Source organism: Microcebus murinus, chromosome 2 (genome assembly GCF_040939455.1).
Source record: "Microcebus murinus isolate Inina chromosome 2, M.murinus_Inina_mat1.0, whole genome shotgun sequence".
Taxonomy (NCBI): Eukaryota; Metazoa; Chordata; class Mammalia; order Primates; family Cheirogaleidae; genus Microcebus; species Microcebus murinus.
The window spans coordinates 61,590,261-61,607,624 of record NC_134105.1 but is presented as its reverse complement, the minus strand read 5'-3'; the positions used below and the strand labels follow the sequence as shown (position 1 = coordinate 61,607,624).

Genomic DNA, 17,364 nt, shown 5'->3' with positions numbered 1-17,364 from the left:
ATTTTAAAAAGGGATGCTAGGCCATCCACACAGGACATGCTGGAAAAATGTGTAGCACATTTAGCAATCCTCAGTTCTTGTGTACCTCCCTGGAATGATATGGCAGGATTGATGAAGGAAGTTTAGAGAATGAAAATGCCTACAAGATAGTTTTCTGGAGTGCTTTGCATTCTCCTTCTCCTTCCCCTTCCCCAGGAGTGCAGAAAGGAGAGGGCTTATCTCATCCTATCCTCCTTTCAAGCCAAGTAAAGGACTTTAAGAAACTCAGACAACTCAACCTCTGTCCCCTGGAGTTTATGCCAATTGGAAAAGTCTAAAAGCAATATACTACCCAGAGAGGCCTTTGATGGCGGAACAGTGAGAATGGCCTGCAGCAGAAGTGGCCTGTACTTGCAACTTTGCAAGAAAAATTTTCCTGTGGGTCATATGAATGCCACTGAATGTAATCTTATATTTTATTTAGGTTGTTCAGGATCACTTTTCACTACAGCTCGACAATATGTGGCCAATGTACTTCATGAGTGATCAGTGGAAACAGCGCTTATCAAGTGACATTAAGCCTGACCAAGGAAGTCTAGCACATTTAGGATTTAAAAACAATTATGTCACCTAAATAGATTAACACTTTTAGGTAATTCATATCTCCAATTATCTTTTACATTAACTGCTAAAACCTGGCAGAGTTCCCAGAAATACTTCAGGGCCTCCTTTTAAATTAACACAATGATATAAGGCAGGTGTCCTCAAACTACTGCCCACGGGCCACACACAGGCTGCCTAGCACATTTATCCGGCCCTCCAGCTGTTTTTGCCGCTGCTGCTTGTCCTCCTTAGCAGCCGACTTGTCCCGAGCCCACGGTGCGCACTCTCCAACCGTCTGAGGGACAGTGAACTGGCCCCCTGTTTAAAAAGTTTGAGGACCCCTGATATACGGCATATATTGGCCATTGTATGTCTGTTCTCATCAAGTGTTTTACAGGAACCTTCTACAAGTCCTGTAAAGAACTAAGCCAAATAAGGCACTAGAACTCAGAATATGGTTCTAGATGCTAATTTAGAACATCTATCTGGAGTACAGTGCTTCCATATACATATCCAAATAGTGCAGATTCAGTTCTTCAAAATGTTAAACATAGAGTTACCATATGACCCAGTAATTCTATTTCTAGTTAATACCAAGAGATATGAAAACATACATCCACACAAAAACTTACACAAATATGCATAGCAGCATCATTCTTAATAGCCAAAAAGTGGAAACAACCTAAATGTCCATCAACCGATGAATGGATAAAATAAAATGTGGTATATCCATATAATATTATTTGGCCATAAAAAAGAATGATGTACTAATAAATGCTACAACATGAATAAACCTTGAAAATATTATTCTAAGTAAAGAAGCCAGTAATAAAAGACCACATATTGTATGATTCTATTTATATGTAATGTCCAGAAAAGGCAAATCTATAGAGACAGGAAGTTGATTAGTGGTTGCCTAGGGATGGGAGGCTTGAAGGGAAATGAAAGTGACTGCTAAAGGGTACAGAGTTTCTTTTGGGGGCCGTGAAAATGTTAAATGTTCTAAACTTTTTTTTCCTTGAGTGTATATGGAAGCCCTGGCTGGAGTGCAGTGAAGCAATCATAGCTCATTACAACTTTTTTTTTTTTTTTTTTTTTTTTTTGAGACAGAGTCTCACTTTTGTTGCCCTGGCTAGAGTGAGTGCCATGGCGTCAGCCTAGCTCACAGCAACCTCAAACTCCTCCTGGGCTCAAGCGAGCCTCCTGCCTCAGCCTCCCAAGTAGCTGGGACTACAGGCATGCACCACCATGCCCGGCTAATTTTTTTTGTGTGTGTGTATATATATATATATATATTTTTTTTTTTTTTAAGACTACAAGAGTTAAAGTTTAATTCACACAGATTAGCTTTCTTTCAAAGGAAAACATTATGTGACAATTCACACTTGAACACCTAGTGTAACACAAACTTCCACTCTATCTGGCACAGACATATTCAACATGCTATATTAAGTATAATCTCCATTTTATTTTTTTCCAACGGGTAGTTTTTCTTCAGTCCTTAAGGACTCAACTCCTTACATAGGCTTTGGTGGAGGTCTTGGAGCAGCACCCGCAGGTCTAAATCTGGGTGGGGGTGTTCGGTCCTTGCGGGCTTCCCGAGAACGATTCCTGACTACCTTGCTGTGAATGGCACAACTCACACAGTAATGTAGCTTCACATACAGCTTGGGAAGCACATAGGCATCGAAGACACTCGCTTCAGATATGTCCCTGACAGCTGCAGCCTCCACTATGTTCCGAATGACAAACTTCTTTATGGCCTTGTCTTTAGGCACGCATCGGGCGCAGTTCGTGCAGCGAATAGGCTGCACATGGCCACGGCCCTTTTTGGCACGACCGTTGTTTCTTCTTTTCTTTGTCATCTTGAAAACCAGGACGCGAAAAAGGTGTGTATATATTTTTAGTTGGTCAATTAATTTCTTTCTATTTTTAGTAGAGACGGGGTCTCGCTCAGGCTGCTTTCGAACTCCCGACCTCCAGCAATCCGCCCGCCTCGGCCTCCCAGAGTGCCAGGATTACAGGCGTGAGCCACTGCGCCCGGCCTCATTACAGCTTTGAACTCTGGGACTCAAGCAATCATCCCACCTCAGCCTCCTAGGTAGCTGGGACTACAGGCACATGTCACGACACACCAAACTATGGCTAATTTTTAAATTTTTTGTGGAGACAGAGTCTCACTATGTTGCTCAGGCTGGTCTGGAACTCCTGGGCTCAAGAGATCCTTCCACCTCAGCCTCCCAAACTGCTGGAATCATAGGTGTGAGCCACCATGCCCAGCCTATTCTAAATTTAGATTGTGGTGATAGTTGTGTAAATCTGAATATACTGCAAACCAATGAAGGGTGTACTTTAAAAGAGTGAATTGTACAGTATGTGAATATTTCAATAAAGCTTTAGAGAAAAAATTATTATTGCCATTTTTGTAGAGCAAGAAATTGGGGCTTAAAGAGATTATAAAAATGGTAAGAGCTAGAGATCTGAGACCAGAAAATGATATAGAGCATGCTTTCACTGCACTGCCCAAGCAATTATGAGAATATATAAGAAGCACATATTCTATTTACATTGAAATGTATTTACATCAAAATATAAAATAAATAGTAAACAACACAGATATTTTTCTAGTAAGAGCTTATATAAGTAAGTTTATTCTAAAGTTATTTTACTATATAAAGAACAATAAAATTTAAATTAAACTACATGGAAACAAGAGTTCATATTTTGCCCTTCTAAAAAAATCTTATGACAGTTCAAAAGTCTAGAAAACCATGTGCCATTTCCAAATTTAATTTAAAAAAGAGCTGCATCTGCTGTGCATATATTTAAATGATGGAAATTTTGAGAAGTACAAGACAATTACTCTCTTTCCTAGTTAGAATATACATCTTTTTTTTTTTTTTTTTTTTTTTTTTTGAGACAGAGTCTCACTTTGTTGTCCAGGCTAGAGTGAGTGCCGTGGCGTCAGCCTAGCTCACAGCAACCTCAAACTCCTGGGCTCGAGTGATCCTTCTGCCTCAGCCTCCCGAGTAGCTGGGACTACAGGCATGTGCCACTATGCCCGGCTAATTTTTTTTTTGTATATATATATCAGTTGGCCAATTAATTTCTTTCTGTTTATAGTAGAGACGGGGTCTCGCTCTTGCTCAGGCTGGTTTTGAACTCCTGACCTTGAGCAATCCGCCCGCCTCGGCCTCCCAAGAGCTAGGATTACAGGCGTGAGCCACAGCGCCCGGCCTAGAATATACATCTTATACTTATTTCATGTTTTCCCATTCATTTGTCTTTTTCAATAACAAGTTTATTGATTTGTTCATTTCCTACATTGTGCCATGTACTGTACTGAATGCTGGAAATACTATAATGAGTAAGAAAAATCCCTTCCTATAGCTTAGTTCAGGAAATAGAAAAGTGAACAAATCATGGCTATGTCTAATGTCTAATAATGACTTTACAATGCATATTGTATGATCAAGCAGCAGTAATCCCTAGACACTTTTGAGAGAAAAGGCAAAAGGGCATTCCATACATAAGGAAAGCAGCACTCAGTAGAAGAGGCACAAGCTAATGTTTTGCATTTCAGGAAAATGAAATGTAGGCTAGAATAGCTTGAGGACAAGGTGTTTGGGTGTAGCAAAAGAGAAAGTAGGTGGAGTTTATTTGGGTCAAACTAAGGTCATGAGAGAGATTAGGATGAAGCAAGCAAGGTGCCTACGGCACACAATTTGAAGAGGTACTCTCTAGTTTCTGCAAGTGCATGGTTCTTCGCTATTGCATTCTAAGCAACTTACTTGCCTCATCCTAGGCCCTTGGTGACAAAAAGGAGTCTTTGGGGCAAGGAGGAGTCATTAAAGACCTCTATAATTGGATTTGTGTTTTAGAAAGAATGATGTTTAGCCTAGAAGTATGGCATTGGACTAGAGGACACTGAGACTAGAATAAGAAAGACTTATTAGATAACTGTTAAAATAATCGAAGAATGACGAAGATCTGTACAGAGGAGCCTTCCTAGGCTTCATCTCCTATGTAGTCAATTGAAAGTCTATTAATTTTATCTCCTAAGTAACTTTCATTACCATTTCCACTGCTAAGCCTTTACCTTTGCTTGTCTGGGTTCTGCAATAGCATGTCTCTACTCTATGCCAGTCACTGCTGTCCAAGTAATCCAATATATAAATCTCATCATGTTGCTTCCTTTCTCAAACTTTTTCATGGATCTCTAGAAGGAAAACTACTCAGCAGATAAGATCACATATAATCTGTCCCTCTCCATCTAGTCTTTCCCCCTATTTCCTGCTCTCAATCTTTGCTTTAGCACTACTGACTCCTTGTAGGTTCCCAACTGGAGCATATTCTCTCTTGTTGATGTGCCTTTGCCTATGATATTCCCTCTGCCTAAAATGTCCTTTCTCGTTTGGTCCATCTGGGATCTCATTCAGCCCTAATGCCAGTATTGGCTATCCATTCATCCACTTAATTGTTATTGGAGGTGCTTTGTTCTTTGATATCTAAGAGCTGAATGCTCTTACGCACTGGACCCAGGTGAAGATAATAAATCCATTCTTTGGGATTATTTTAAAGTAGGATCTCTGCTTTTGGAGAGAACTGTAAGATGGCAAATTAAGAAGTGGTGAGTGATTAAGAGATCATGAGGGAGTCCTAGCAATGTTGAGACTCTGACTTTAGCTACCCTTCCATGGATCAATAAATCCCCCCTTTTATCCCAGCTCACAAGTGTGTTTCAAGTGCCAAGACAGTGATTTCTGCTGGAAACCTCTAATTGCAAGCATTCTTGTTTATTGATCTCAGTGTATTATAATTTTCTTAATGATCTGATGTGATAATTTGAAAAAAGTTTGAGAAGCACTAGCCTAAGCTAGAGTGCTGATTCTCAGCTGGGGGTGATTGTGCCCCCTGGGGGATATTTGATAGATTTGGAGATATTTTTGTTTGTCACCACTGGGAGGAGGTGCTACTGACATCTAGTGCACCTGTCCCCAACCTTTTTGGCACCAGGGACCAGTTTCATAGAAGACAATTGTTCCATGGACTGGGGGTAGGGAGGTAGGGATGGTGAGCGATGGGGAGAAGCTGTAAATACAGATAAAGTTTTGCTTACTGACCCGCCGCTCACCTCCTGCTGTGTGGCCTGATATTCCTAACAGGCCATGAACTAGTACCGGTCCACAGCCAGGAGGTTGGGAACTGCAGATCTAGTGAGTAAAGACCAAAGATGCTGCTAAACATCCTATGAGGCACAGGAACCACCCTCCACAACAAAGGATATTCAGTCTAAAATGTCAATAGTGTCATTTTGAGAAACCTTGAGCTAGGTAACGTGAACTGTTACTCTATGAGTAAACAAATGAACAGATGGTAAGAGATTCTTGGCAGAAGCTTCAAATGCCAGTGCCAAATACTTCTGCATCCAAATTAAAGTACCACCTGGAGCTGGGGAAATTGCTTCCCCCTCATGTCAGGCCAAGTCTGAGGGGCTTCGAGAGGACCATTTGGAAAAAGATGACATGTGTCCACTGGAATCTTGAAGAAACGAGATCTGATAACTGATTCAGGTCTGAGAAGTCCTAAGACAAGAGGCTGAGGCTGCCTCTGAGCAGAAGATGCACACAGGGCTGATTGGAAACAGCTCACACTTCTGTGCAAGATACTGGTATGCTTTTTGTGGACCAAGTGAGAGCCCTGTGTAAGCTGGACTGAGTCATCTTGAGAGCAGCTGTCCAATAGAACTGCCAGTATGGATGAGATGACTGTAACATAGGGATGGACCCCTGGAAACCAGGAGACTGAGGTGTATGTCATAGGTAGCCAGCCAGAAGATACATGACTGAGCCAAGAAACTATGGGTGAGGGTTCCCCAGTGAGGCACTCCATGAGAAAAAGGGTCAGCTTCACACCGCAGCTATATCCAAAGGGCACTAACACCAGGCTAAAACTGTTTCAGTCCAGAAAGATTCTTTCTGTTTTTTTCTTCTCCAACCCTGGTGAGGCCCTCCCAGAAAAGCTAGTCAGCCAGGGAGAAGGAAGAACAAGCTGGAGAGAGTGACAGAGAATTTTTGAACTGTATATATAAGTCTGGGATTTTTGACATTGCACTCAACAGGATATTTTTGATACTAGGGGGAAAGACCATTATTTTATTACTAGAAAATGATTGGATGACTTTTTAATTAGATGAGATTGACTGGAAAAGCAAAATGCTTTGCCTCAGATTTTGTACTAGGAGAGGGATCCTCAGAGATTTTTAGGGATAATAATGGGATAGAATAAAGTTGGTTTCTGCTTGCCCCCTGCCAAATCTAGCTTGTTCACCAAATTAAGAACAACAGTTATTTGGGTTGTTCACTAAATTAAGAACAACAGTTATTTAGGTTTCTGGCACTTATAACCAAAAACATATTTTTTTTTTCTTTTTTTTTTTTTTTTTTTTTTTTCGAGACAGAGTCTCGCTTTGTTGCCCAGGCTAGAGTGAGTGCCATGGCGTCAGCCTAGCTCACAGCAACCTCAAACTCCTGGGCTTGAGCGATCCTTCTGCCTCAGCCTCCCGAGTAGCTGGGACTACAGGCATGCGCCACCATGCCCGGCTAATTTTTTATATATATATCAGTTGGCCAATTAATTTCTTTCTATTTATAGTAGAGACGGGGTCTCGCTCTTGCTCAGGCTGGTTTTGAACTCCTGACCTTGAGCAATCCGCCCGCCTCGGCCTCCCAAGAGCTAGGATTACAGACGTGAGCCACAGCGCCCGGCCCCAAAAACATATTTTAAAGACTCAGTTTAATTCAGGGTTTAACCACAGGGGGACTAATGATGTCACAGCAATGCAAAGGAAAGAGACTAATGCCTTCTTCCACCAGTCCTTCTCAGGAATATTGCCAACTACCCACCCAGAGGACAACAACCCACCCCAGTTGAGAACAAACGAATATTTGAGTTCTTCAATGCTAAGCTCTGGGAATATTATGAACAAGACATATAGTCACTGTTCTCATTGAGCTTAAGTTCAGAGGAGATAAATAAAAAAATTATGTACACAAAAAAATCTTAAAATAATTACAAATTATAATAAATTCTCTAAAAGAAACAAGTAGGATTCTGAAATGGGAAATAATGGAGTGATATGCTATGTTAAACAGAGCATATATAGGTAGGAGTTAGCTAGGTGAATGACGGATAGGGGTTGAGAGTGTCTGTAAAAGTGTCTCTGACTAAGGGATGGTATTTGCAAAGGCTTATTTAGTCTTGGGTATGTGAGCAAGAAAATGTATCTTTTGTACATTGCTATTTTTCACTTGCCATTACTCAGTTGCAAAAGCAAGAAGGCATTTGTTTTGATATGACTATTCAATTGTCTTCTTCTTTCCTCCCTTTTTCTACCCCTTCTTCTTTTCTCTTTTCTTTTTTTCTGTGCTGTCATTTCTTCTTTTACCCTCTTGCATTAGAAGAGACTTCAGTACCTGGCCTGATGCACAACTCTAGGTCATACAATTCATATTATATTCTCCATGAATGGCACCTCTAGAATTCTACTCCAGAACCAGTGTGACTTAGCTGGGCGTCCACCATATGGAATGTATAATCTCTCCTCTCCGAGAGGGAAATTAATTGATTTCTCAATGATAGTATTCTTCATTATAATCCATCCAGAGATATTATTTGAAGAAAAGTAAAAGAGTAAGCATTCTGAATTGAGGTATACAAGGAAAAACACAAACAGCCAAGAGTGAAGGGGCAGGAATCTGTGGAAGTTAAAAGTGGGAGAGGTATTGCATTGTGTCAGAGTGCATTTGTTTCATGAGGACTAGTCCACAGCAAGGACTTTACCTGGTGTCTGCATGAGAGGTACTTGCCTGCTATCATCTAGGCATGAGTCACACCTGCTTTGAACAGGCATGTCAGTTGCTGTCCCTGAACTGACAGTGCCCTAGAACCCCTCCACAATAGGTAAGCCCAAAGAAGACATTGATTATCAAGCAAAAGAAAGGGGGTTTTGGGGGTTGAATTGAATTTGCTAGAACAATGTAAGAACAGAATACCCCTGATACATTTTCAATGCAGGAATTCTGGAGAAGTGACTTTTGCCTGTTTTTCTATTTGGTTGCCTGTTTTTCTTATTGATTTGTGGAAACATATATGTACGTGAATCTTTATCAGTTATATATATTTCAAATATCTTTTATTTGCTGGATTGACTTTTCATCCCTAATGATGTCTTTTGATACAGAAATGAGTTTTTGTAGGTGACACATAAATTTTTTTTTTTTTTTGTAACAGAGTCTCGCTTTGTTGCCCAGGCTAGAGTGAGTGCCATGGCGTCAGCCTAGCTCACAGCAACCTCAATCTCCTGGGCTCAAGCAATCCTGCTGCCTTAGCCTCCCGAGTAGGTGGGACTACAGGCATGCACCACCATGCCCGGCTAATTTTACATATACATATTAGTTGGCCAATTAATTTCTTTCTATTTATAGTAGAGACAGTGTCTCGCTCTTGCTCAGGCTGGTTTTGAACTCCTGACCTCAGCAATCCACCCGCCTCGGCCTCCCAGAGTGCTAGGATTACAGGCGTGAGCCACTGCACCAGGCTGACACATAAATTTTGAAGCAAAATTATTTAACGATGAAAACATTTCCTAACCCCATTTTTCAAAATGCTCTCTCTGTTGCCCTGGTCTTTCAAATGCAGTTATTTTCTTACTTGTTTTTAAAAATATCACTTTTATTTTGAAGTGACAGTTTCAATGTATACATTACAAATTTTTTTGTGTTAAGTACCATATTGCTGATAGCCACTTGTCATTACAGGAAAGGCCAGAAATTTAGAACACCTGTGTTTTCTCAAACAAACGTATAAAATTCTCATTTAAGTCAGAAAGTTCTTTGCCACAAGACGTCAGGGAACAAGTGAGTTCATGAACATTCTCTTATTTCTTTACAAAGGAGTATAAATATTTAAAACATTTAGACATTTGATTTTTTTAAAATAAAAATTAACTCCCTTGCCGACATCCTGTAGCTTGTAAACACTCATATTTTGAAATAGGCTGAAAATAAATGGAGGAGTACCATCATGAGTACCATCCAAATTGTGAAACTTAAAGCCAGGATAAGTGATCATTTGCGGTGCAAACTGAGGCCTCAGTGTCAATGTCTACATAGAATGTTGTGTCATGGTTAAATTCCTTCATGTTTAGCATAAAAATAAGTAGAAGCTCCTGTATTTTCTACTTGTTCCTGATGGAGATTGACCATCTTGCACAACACTTGGGTACATGCTCCCATTTTGGAGACCAAAGAATTAGAGGTAATGAGATAGATTGAAACTGACAATTTTAACAATTTTTATTAATTTAGAGGTTTTTATTCACGGATTTGAACATCAATCGAATGAATTAACCGTTACGTAATTAAAAGGCAAGTCTCTTCCAATGTTTCAGTCACCAATCAGATGCTAAAGTTTCTATAAATATTTTATTTGATCTTCTTGATTTGGACCTAAGGGGAAAATGGTAGAGATACATTTCTTCTGTGCATATGTGGAAAAGGGAAACATAGTTGCATCCGGAGAATCTAGGTCCTAAGGAGCTGGGAGAAGAAAGATGAGCGAAAGGAATACAGTGTCGAATTGCGATCTGTTAAGTATAATATTACTTTGCACAAGGTCGAAAACCTGATGCCCTTCGGTGGCCAGCCTGCATGGGATTCCGTAATGCATCGAAACAAGACCTTATAATGGTCATAGTGTGACCGCAGAAGAGGGGGAGAACACACGTAAAGACGAAAAAAAAAGCCCCAAACTTCCAACTGCGGCAGGTACGCGGGCCCCGCACTGTCAGCGGGCACCTGGGCCGGGCCCCACCCCCGGGGCGGGCTCTCCTCGGGGCCCCGCCCCCTCCCGCCCTCCGGCGACGCCCCAGACGCCTGCGGCGGCGGTGGAGACACCGGAAGGAGCCGCGGCTACTGCGGGAAGTGGCTAGTTCGGGAGGCGGGGACCCCACGGGCTGCGCTGCGGCGCCGTTTTCCGGCCCTCCCGACGCGGCGCCGCCGCTTTGCCAGGCCGGGGTGCGAAAGAGGCGCTCGCGGGGGTGCGGCTGCAAGCCACGGTCGGCCGCGCCGGCGGGGCCCGCGGGGAAGGCCGAGGAGGTGAGCGCTGCGCCGCCGGGAGGGGCGTGGGGCCAAAGGGCGCTGCGCTCGCCGCCGCCGGGGAATGGGCTCGGTTCTCGCTTCCGCGCGCCGGGGGTGCGGCTGCTGCAGCGGCCTCTTTTCCTGGTCTTGGGCGGTGGTGGGCGCGCGGGCGGGAAGCAGGCCTCGGCTCCCCAGCCTCTGCGTTGCAGAGATAGTGTGGTGGCCGCTCTGTCAGGGGTCGGCGGAGGACGCCAGCCTGTCGTTGATTTGGGGAAAGGTCCCTTGGAGGCTCTCCCCTGGGAAGCAGGAGGCGCGAGGGATGAAGAGAGCCCGGGAGAGGGGCTCCGCTCCCTTCCTCGGTTTCCCCACTCCGGCTTGCCAGTCTCTCGGCGGGCGCGGGCGACTGCAAGCCCCTCCTGGGCACTGGGTTCTGGTTTCGCTTTGCGGCGCGGTTGGGGTGACGAGACCTGGTCTTGCAGCCCCGTTATTTATTATTGTGAACGGAAAAATCGAGATGTCATCGTCCTTGGAATTCTTTTTTTGACCTCACTACGAGATTACCCCTTACCGTCTGTCCATCTGCTGCTTTTGTTTGGATCAGATTTCCATAGTGTGTGGTTTCACAGACCTTTACTCTGAAATATGTCTCACATACAAAATGCTCTTCATTTGAATATTTACAAGACGAAAGTTGAGTTTTTCCATGGATGATGAGATTTTTTTTTAGGTGTTGTGCACTCAACTATATTGAGGATTTACATTCTCATATAATTCCTATTAGGCCTGGAAAATTGAGCCAGAGGGTGAAATACTGGCAGGAACATAAACTAAATTGAGGATGAATTTTGCCTCAAGGATCCCTAGACTTCTTGCTTAATAAATAAATGGAATTACAGAATTTTTTAGTTTAATCATATTTTTCTTTTAAGAAAAACCTATTACAAAAAGTAATGAGGCCGTCCTAGTTCCATTTCTGGTTGAGACAAAACAGTAGTATCATCTGAAAAGGTTGGACCAAATCAGATTATTATAATAGGCTATTTGACGTGAACACAATCCAAATATTGTTTGTGAATTCATACTATTAATATAAAAGGGAAATTAGGAATCTTACTTAAAGACAATGCTAATTTTAAGAAAAAGTAATAGTTACACTGTGCTAGGAGCTATATATTATTTCATTTACTTTGGCAGGATTGAAAAAAAGGACAGTATAAAAAATATTCCTGGAATAAAATATTGAACTGATATGTGTAAGAGGGAAATTCTACTTAAGATTGGTTCTTATTTATGACCTGGTTTATTGCCAGCTTTCACTTTTTCCTGCCTATTTTGAGCTCTTTTTTACAAATCTTTTTTACATGGTTAGTTTAATGGAATTAGTCTGTAGTAAATAGATGATTTTAAATATTTGAAATTCAGAGTTAAGTATATGATAATTCTTACATTTATATTTTGCTATTAGAATTTTCAGTGACCTTTCACATACACAACCTTATTTGATCCTCATACTAATCCTCTTAGTCGGGAATGCCAAGAAATAAAGTCTTTCCCCATGACAGAAACATTTCAAGATTGTGTAAGGATCAGAATTTCCTTAAAGCTGAAATAATGTTGCTAAAGCAGCCTTTGACATAAATTGAAATTCAGATAGATTAAGATCAGGGCACTGTGAACTATAACATATGACTGAGTATAGATTCTTCATAAGAAAATGAAGTACATAAAATGCTGACAGATTTTTGGTGAGAATGTGAAGTGCAGTCATTTCTAAAGAGGAAAATAACAAGTAACAGCTCTATTTAATGTAATTTTTTTTTTGATACAGAGTCTTGCTCTGTCGCTCAGGCTAGAGTGCGGTGGAGTCAGCCTAGTTCACAGTAACCTCAAACTCCTGGGCTCAAGCAATCCTCTTGCCTCAGTTTCCCGAGTAGCTAGGACTACAGGCATGCACCACCATGCCCGGCTAATTTTTCCCACATATTTTTAGTTGTCCAGCTAATTTCTTTCTGTTTTTAGTAGAGATGGGATCTTGCTCTTGTTCAGGCTGGTTTTGAACTCCTGACCTTGAGCAATCCTCCCTCCTCAGCCTCCCGGAGTGCTTTGATTACAAGTATTTACAGTAATTTTTTTGAACTCCTGACCTCGAGCAATCTGCCTGCCCCGGCCTCCCAGAGTGCCAGGTGAGCCAAGTATAATTTTTAAACTTGTTGAAAGTCCACATGTGATTGCAGGAACATTTCCATAAGTAGGAATCCTCCAAAGAATCTCAAATGAGAACTGTTGGTTTTAACTGTTTACAAAAAGGCACATGAATTATGTATAATATCATATACCTAGAACTAGTATTTAAGAAACAATGGTGCATCCAAATAAATGTTGCTTTCAAGTGTTATTTTGGAAGGCTAAAGTAGGTCAATGTTTTTAAGTCTACCAGGGCAAGGCCAGTTGGAAATTAAAAAGAATGAAACATGGTTTCTGCCTTTAAGGAACTTGTGGTCAAGTGAGGCAGTTTTTTCCACAATTACAGTAAGTGCCTTAGTATTATAAAAGTTCTTTAGGAATTTAGGTGAGAGAGGCATTACTTGTGATGGGGGCTTGGTAGAGATAATATTTGAGATGAGTGAGCTTTGAAAGGTGAATATTGGAGGACATTTCTAATATGAATAGATTAATGATTTCCTGGAAAGGTACAATTTATATTTGAGAAAGGGTCAGTAGAATCCTTTGGCTGATAACAATTCATAGTTCATATGTTAGTAATAGCAGATAAAGAAGACAAATTATGAAAGACTTCACTGAAGGCGTTTGATCAGAAGAGGTTTGTGATCCACATGAATTCTTCTCTGTAATCAAGAGAAGATTGAGATGGGAAGACAACTTGGGTGACTTTATGTTAAGCTAGACCTTGACAGCATTACCTTTATAGCCCTTGTGGTTTCTCTGTAGTACTTCTTGAACTCAGACCTTGAGATAAGGACATGGGGTGCAAGTGAGCTGCTAGGAAGCACAGGTGAGGGAGTAGGTAGTCAGAAGGGAAAAAAGTCAATAATGGAAAGGTAACTGGGGCTTACCCTTGTCCATGTTCTTGTATAACTGCCTTAGAATTGTCCTACCAAGTAAGTGAAAGGGGGCTGAGGTCTTTTGCTACCTATAACCAGTCTTCATTGATTGAGATTGCTGCTAAACATGCTGCCAGCACTTAAGCATTCCCTGGTTAGGGATGGGCAAGCTCCTGAGGTGCTGCAGAACTTAGGAGAGAAGTGGTTCAGGTGGGAAGTTGTCAGTATGCCTAGAAACTATCCATACCAGCTACAAGTGAACGTTGAGGTGAACTAAGGCCAAGTATCAACTGTGTTTGTTAACAAGCATTCTTATTGAGCAATCCAGATGTGAAATAAAAGCCTCGGCTGGAGATCTAGAAGAAATGTGAGTTGAAGAGAATTGGTGAAAAAGGCAGTAGAATTTAGTAACTGATAGAAAGTAAGGATGGGAACTTGGTATGGTGGTGCGTACCTGTTGTTCCAGCTACTCAGGAGGCTGAAACAGGAGATTCATTTGAGCCCAGAAGCTTGAGTTCAGTCTGGGCAACTTAATGAGACCCTGTCTCTAAAAAAATAAAACAAGAAAGTAAGGAGGGAATCTGAGATGGTACTGAGGTTTGAAAGTTAGATAATTTGTGATAGAGAAGGGTTGGCAGAAGATCACTGACTTTCAAATTAGTTATTTAAGGAGAATAAAAGAATTACAAGGTGTTAAGGGTGATAATAGAGTGTAGATGAACAGTCATTCAAAAAATGAAAGCTGGGTGGAGATTTGAACAGTGCTGCCACCCCGCTAACTTAAATTGTCTGGCTAATACTTGATTGTAAGTGTTTGTTAAGTTAGTCTCTGTTCCTAGTGCTTAACCCAAATCCTAAAATATAGTAATGTGTTGAAAATTTGGGACCAAATGTGACCTAAAATAATAACACCATTTCCTACAGTTTTCAACTGCTTATAAAATCCTGGTGGAGAAATTCCTAATTTTTTTTATTTACCCATTTATTCTTTTTTTTTTTTTTTTTTTTTTAGCCAAAAGACCTCCTTAGTCCAAAATTCCTAATATTTTTAGTGGAGGCATTACTGTATTTGTTTGTTTATTTCAGAGATGAGGTCTTGCTCTGTAGCCAAGGCTAGGGTGCAGTGGCACGATCATAGCTCAGTGCAGCCTTGAACTCCTGGCCTCAGGTGATCCTCCCAATTTGGCCTCTCAAAGTACTAGGATTACAGGTGCAAGACACCATGCTCAGCACATTACTGTATTTAGATGAATAAATTTTGGTTCATTTTATAAGCCCTAGTATTATAGTCCAGTAAACAACAAAATAAAAAGATTGACATTTTCTCATATAGTATTTCTCATTTGAATATGGTGGTTGCATTTGTTTTTGCATGATTCTACATGGTCTACATAAGTATTCTTAATGACTGTCCTGTTATGCCTATGTACTGTTCTTTAACCCTTTAGCTTGCTTAGAAGTGAGACTTAAGAATCAGTTTAACTCAATAACTTAAGTTATTCCAAGAAGGAGGGGATACTCCCAAACTGATTCTATGAGGCCTATTTCACCCTGATACCAAAACCAGACAAAGACAACAAAAAAAGAAAACTATAGGCTAATATCTCTAATGAACATAGCAGTAAAAATCCTCAACAAAATACTAGCAAACCAAATTCAACAACACATTAAAAAGATTATTCATCATGATCAAGTGGGATTCATCCCAGTGACATAGGATGGTTCAACATATTTAAATCAATCAGTGTGATACATCATATCAACAGAACAAAAGACAAAAACTATATGAACATTTCAGTTGATGCTAAAAAAGCATTTGATAAAATTCAGCACCTCTTCATGATTTAAAATACTCTCAAAAAAAAGTATAGAAGGAACTTAGCTTAATACGATAAAAGTCATGTAAGACAAACACAGAGCGAGTATCATACTGAATGGGGAAAAATTAAAAACCTTTCCTTTAAGATCTGGAATAAGACAATGATGCCCACTTTCACTACTGTTATTTAACATAGTACTGGAAGTTTTAGCTAGAGCAGTAACACGAGAAAGGGCATCCAAATTGGAAAGGAAGAAGTCAAATTGTCCTTGTTTGCAGATAATATGGTCTTGTATCTAGAGAAACCTAAAGACTCCACCCAAAAACTATTAGAACTGATAAACAAATTCAGTAAAGTTGCAGGATACAAAATCAACATACAAAAATCAGTAGCATTTCTATATGCCAACAGTAAACACTCTGAAAAAGAAACCAAGAAAGTAATAGCTACAAATAAAATAGAATACCTAGGAATAAAATTAATGAAAGAAATGAAAGATCTTGATAATGAAACTATAAAACATTGTTGAAAGACATTGAAGAGAACACAAAAAAATGGAAATATATTCCATGCTCATGGATTAGAAGAATCGATAGTGTTAAATGTTCATACTACCCAAAGCAATCTACGGATTCAGTATAATCCCCATGGAAAGATATTCCATGCTCATGGATTAGAAGAATCAATAGTGTTAAAATGTTCATACTACCCAAAGCAATCTACAGATTCAAATGTAATCCCCATCAAAATACCAAGGACATTCTTGACAGAAATAGAAAAAATCTTAAAACTTATATGGAACCATAAAAGACCAGAATAGTCAAAGTCTTCCTGAGCAAAAAGAACAAAAAAGAAGGAATCACATTACCTGACTTCAGATTATACTACAGAGCTGTAGTAAACAAAACAGCATAGTACTGGTGTAAAGACAGACATATAGATCAATGGAACAGAATAGAGAACCCAGAAATAAATGAACACATCTAGGCCAGGTGCGGTGGCTCACGCTTGTAATCCTAGCCCTCTGGGAGGCTGAGGCGGGTGGATCACTCAAGGTCACGAGTTCAGAACCAGCCTGAGCAAGAGCGAGACCACATCTCTACTAAAATTAGAAAGAAATTAATTGGCCAACTAAAAATACATAGAAAAAATTAGTCGGGCATGGTGGCACATGCCTATAAGTCCCAGCTACTCAGGAGGCTGAGGCAGAAGGATCACTTGAGCCCAGGAGTTTGAGGTTGCTGTGAGCTAGGCTGATGCCACGACATTCTAGCCCAGGCAACAGAGTGGGACTGTGTCTCAAAAAAACAGAAAAGACACGGTTAGGCCTTGCTTCCGCTGTAAGGTGTTAGGTTTTGAGGGCCCCGAGAGGGGAACACTCCCGCAGCGTAAGGATATCCCACCGTGGGTGAAAGTTCCTGAAGACCTGAAAGATCCAGCGGTGTTTCAGTCCAGACGCGGCTGCTGGGAGCCATGTTTGGCCCAGACGGATCTCGCATCCCCTACATCGAGCAAGTGAGCAAGGCCGTGCCCCAGCTGAAAGCTCCGGAATCCTCGGACCTCACCGCGGTCGCGGTCTATGGCTCCTACTTGTACAAGCTCCGGACCAAGTGGATGCTCCAGTCCATGGCCGAGTGGCACCACCAGCGGGAGGAGCGAGGGATGCTCAAACTTGAGGAAGCCACGAATACCCTCCACCTAGGCCCGTGGATGAAGTGAAGCCCGTTTCCAGACAATGTGTGACTGAGGCCAGGATGTCAC

At 41.1% G+C, this 17,364-nt stretch overlaps 2 protein-coding genes across 3 annotated transcripts in view; one reads left to right on the top strand and one right to left on the bottom strand.

Annotated features, from left to right (window-relative positions):
- Positions 1 to 1,904: 1,904 nt before the first annotated feature.
- On the bottom strand, positions 1,905 to 2,472 carry LOC142865925 (small ribosomal subunit protein eS26). Its single transcript, XM_075999479.1, has one exon. The coding sequence runs from the start codon at positions 2,445 to 2,447 to the stop codon at positions 2,100 to 2,102; it is 348 nt and encodes a 115-aa protein (XP_075855594.1). The 5' UTR covers positions 2,448 to 2,472; the 3' UTR covers positions 1,905 to 2,099.
- An 8,063-nt stretch (positions 2,473 to 10,535) lies between these two features.
- Positions 10,536 to 17,364, top strand: part of USP33 (ubiquitin specific peptidase 33) — a 65,354-nt gene continuing 58,525 nt past the window's right edge. For both annotated transcript variants that reach the window (XM_075999476.1, XM_075999472.1), the window contains exon 1: positions 10,536 to 10,739. The gene's annotated coding sequence lies outside the window, so the exon portion shown is untranslated. The remainder of the gene's footprint in view (positions 10,740 to 17,364) is intronic.

What these genes read in the sequence shown, in the direction of transcription:
- LOC142865925 (XM_075999479.1), bottom strand. Translation starts at nt 2,447, where the DNA reads ATGACAAAGAAAAGAAGAAACAACGGTCGTGCCAAAAAGGGCCGTGGC.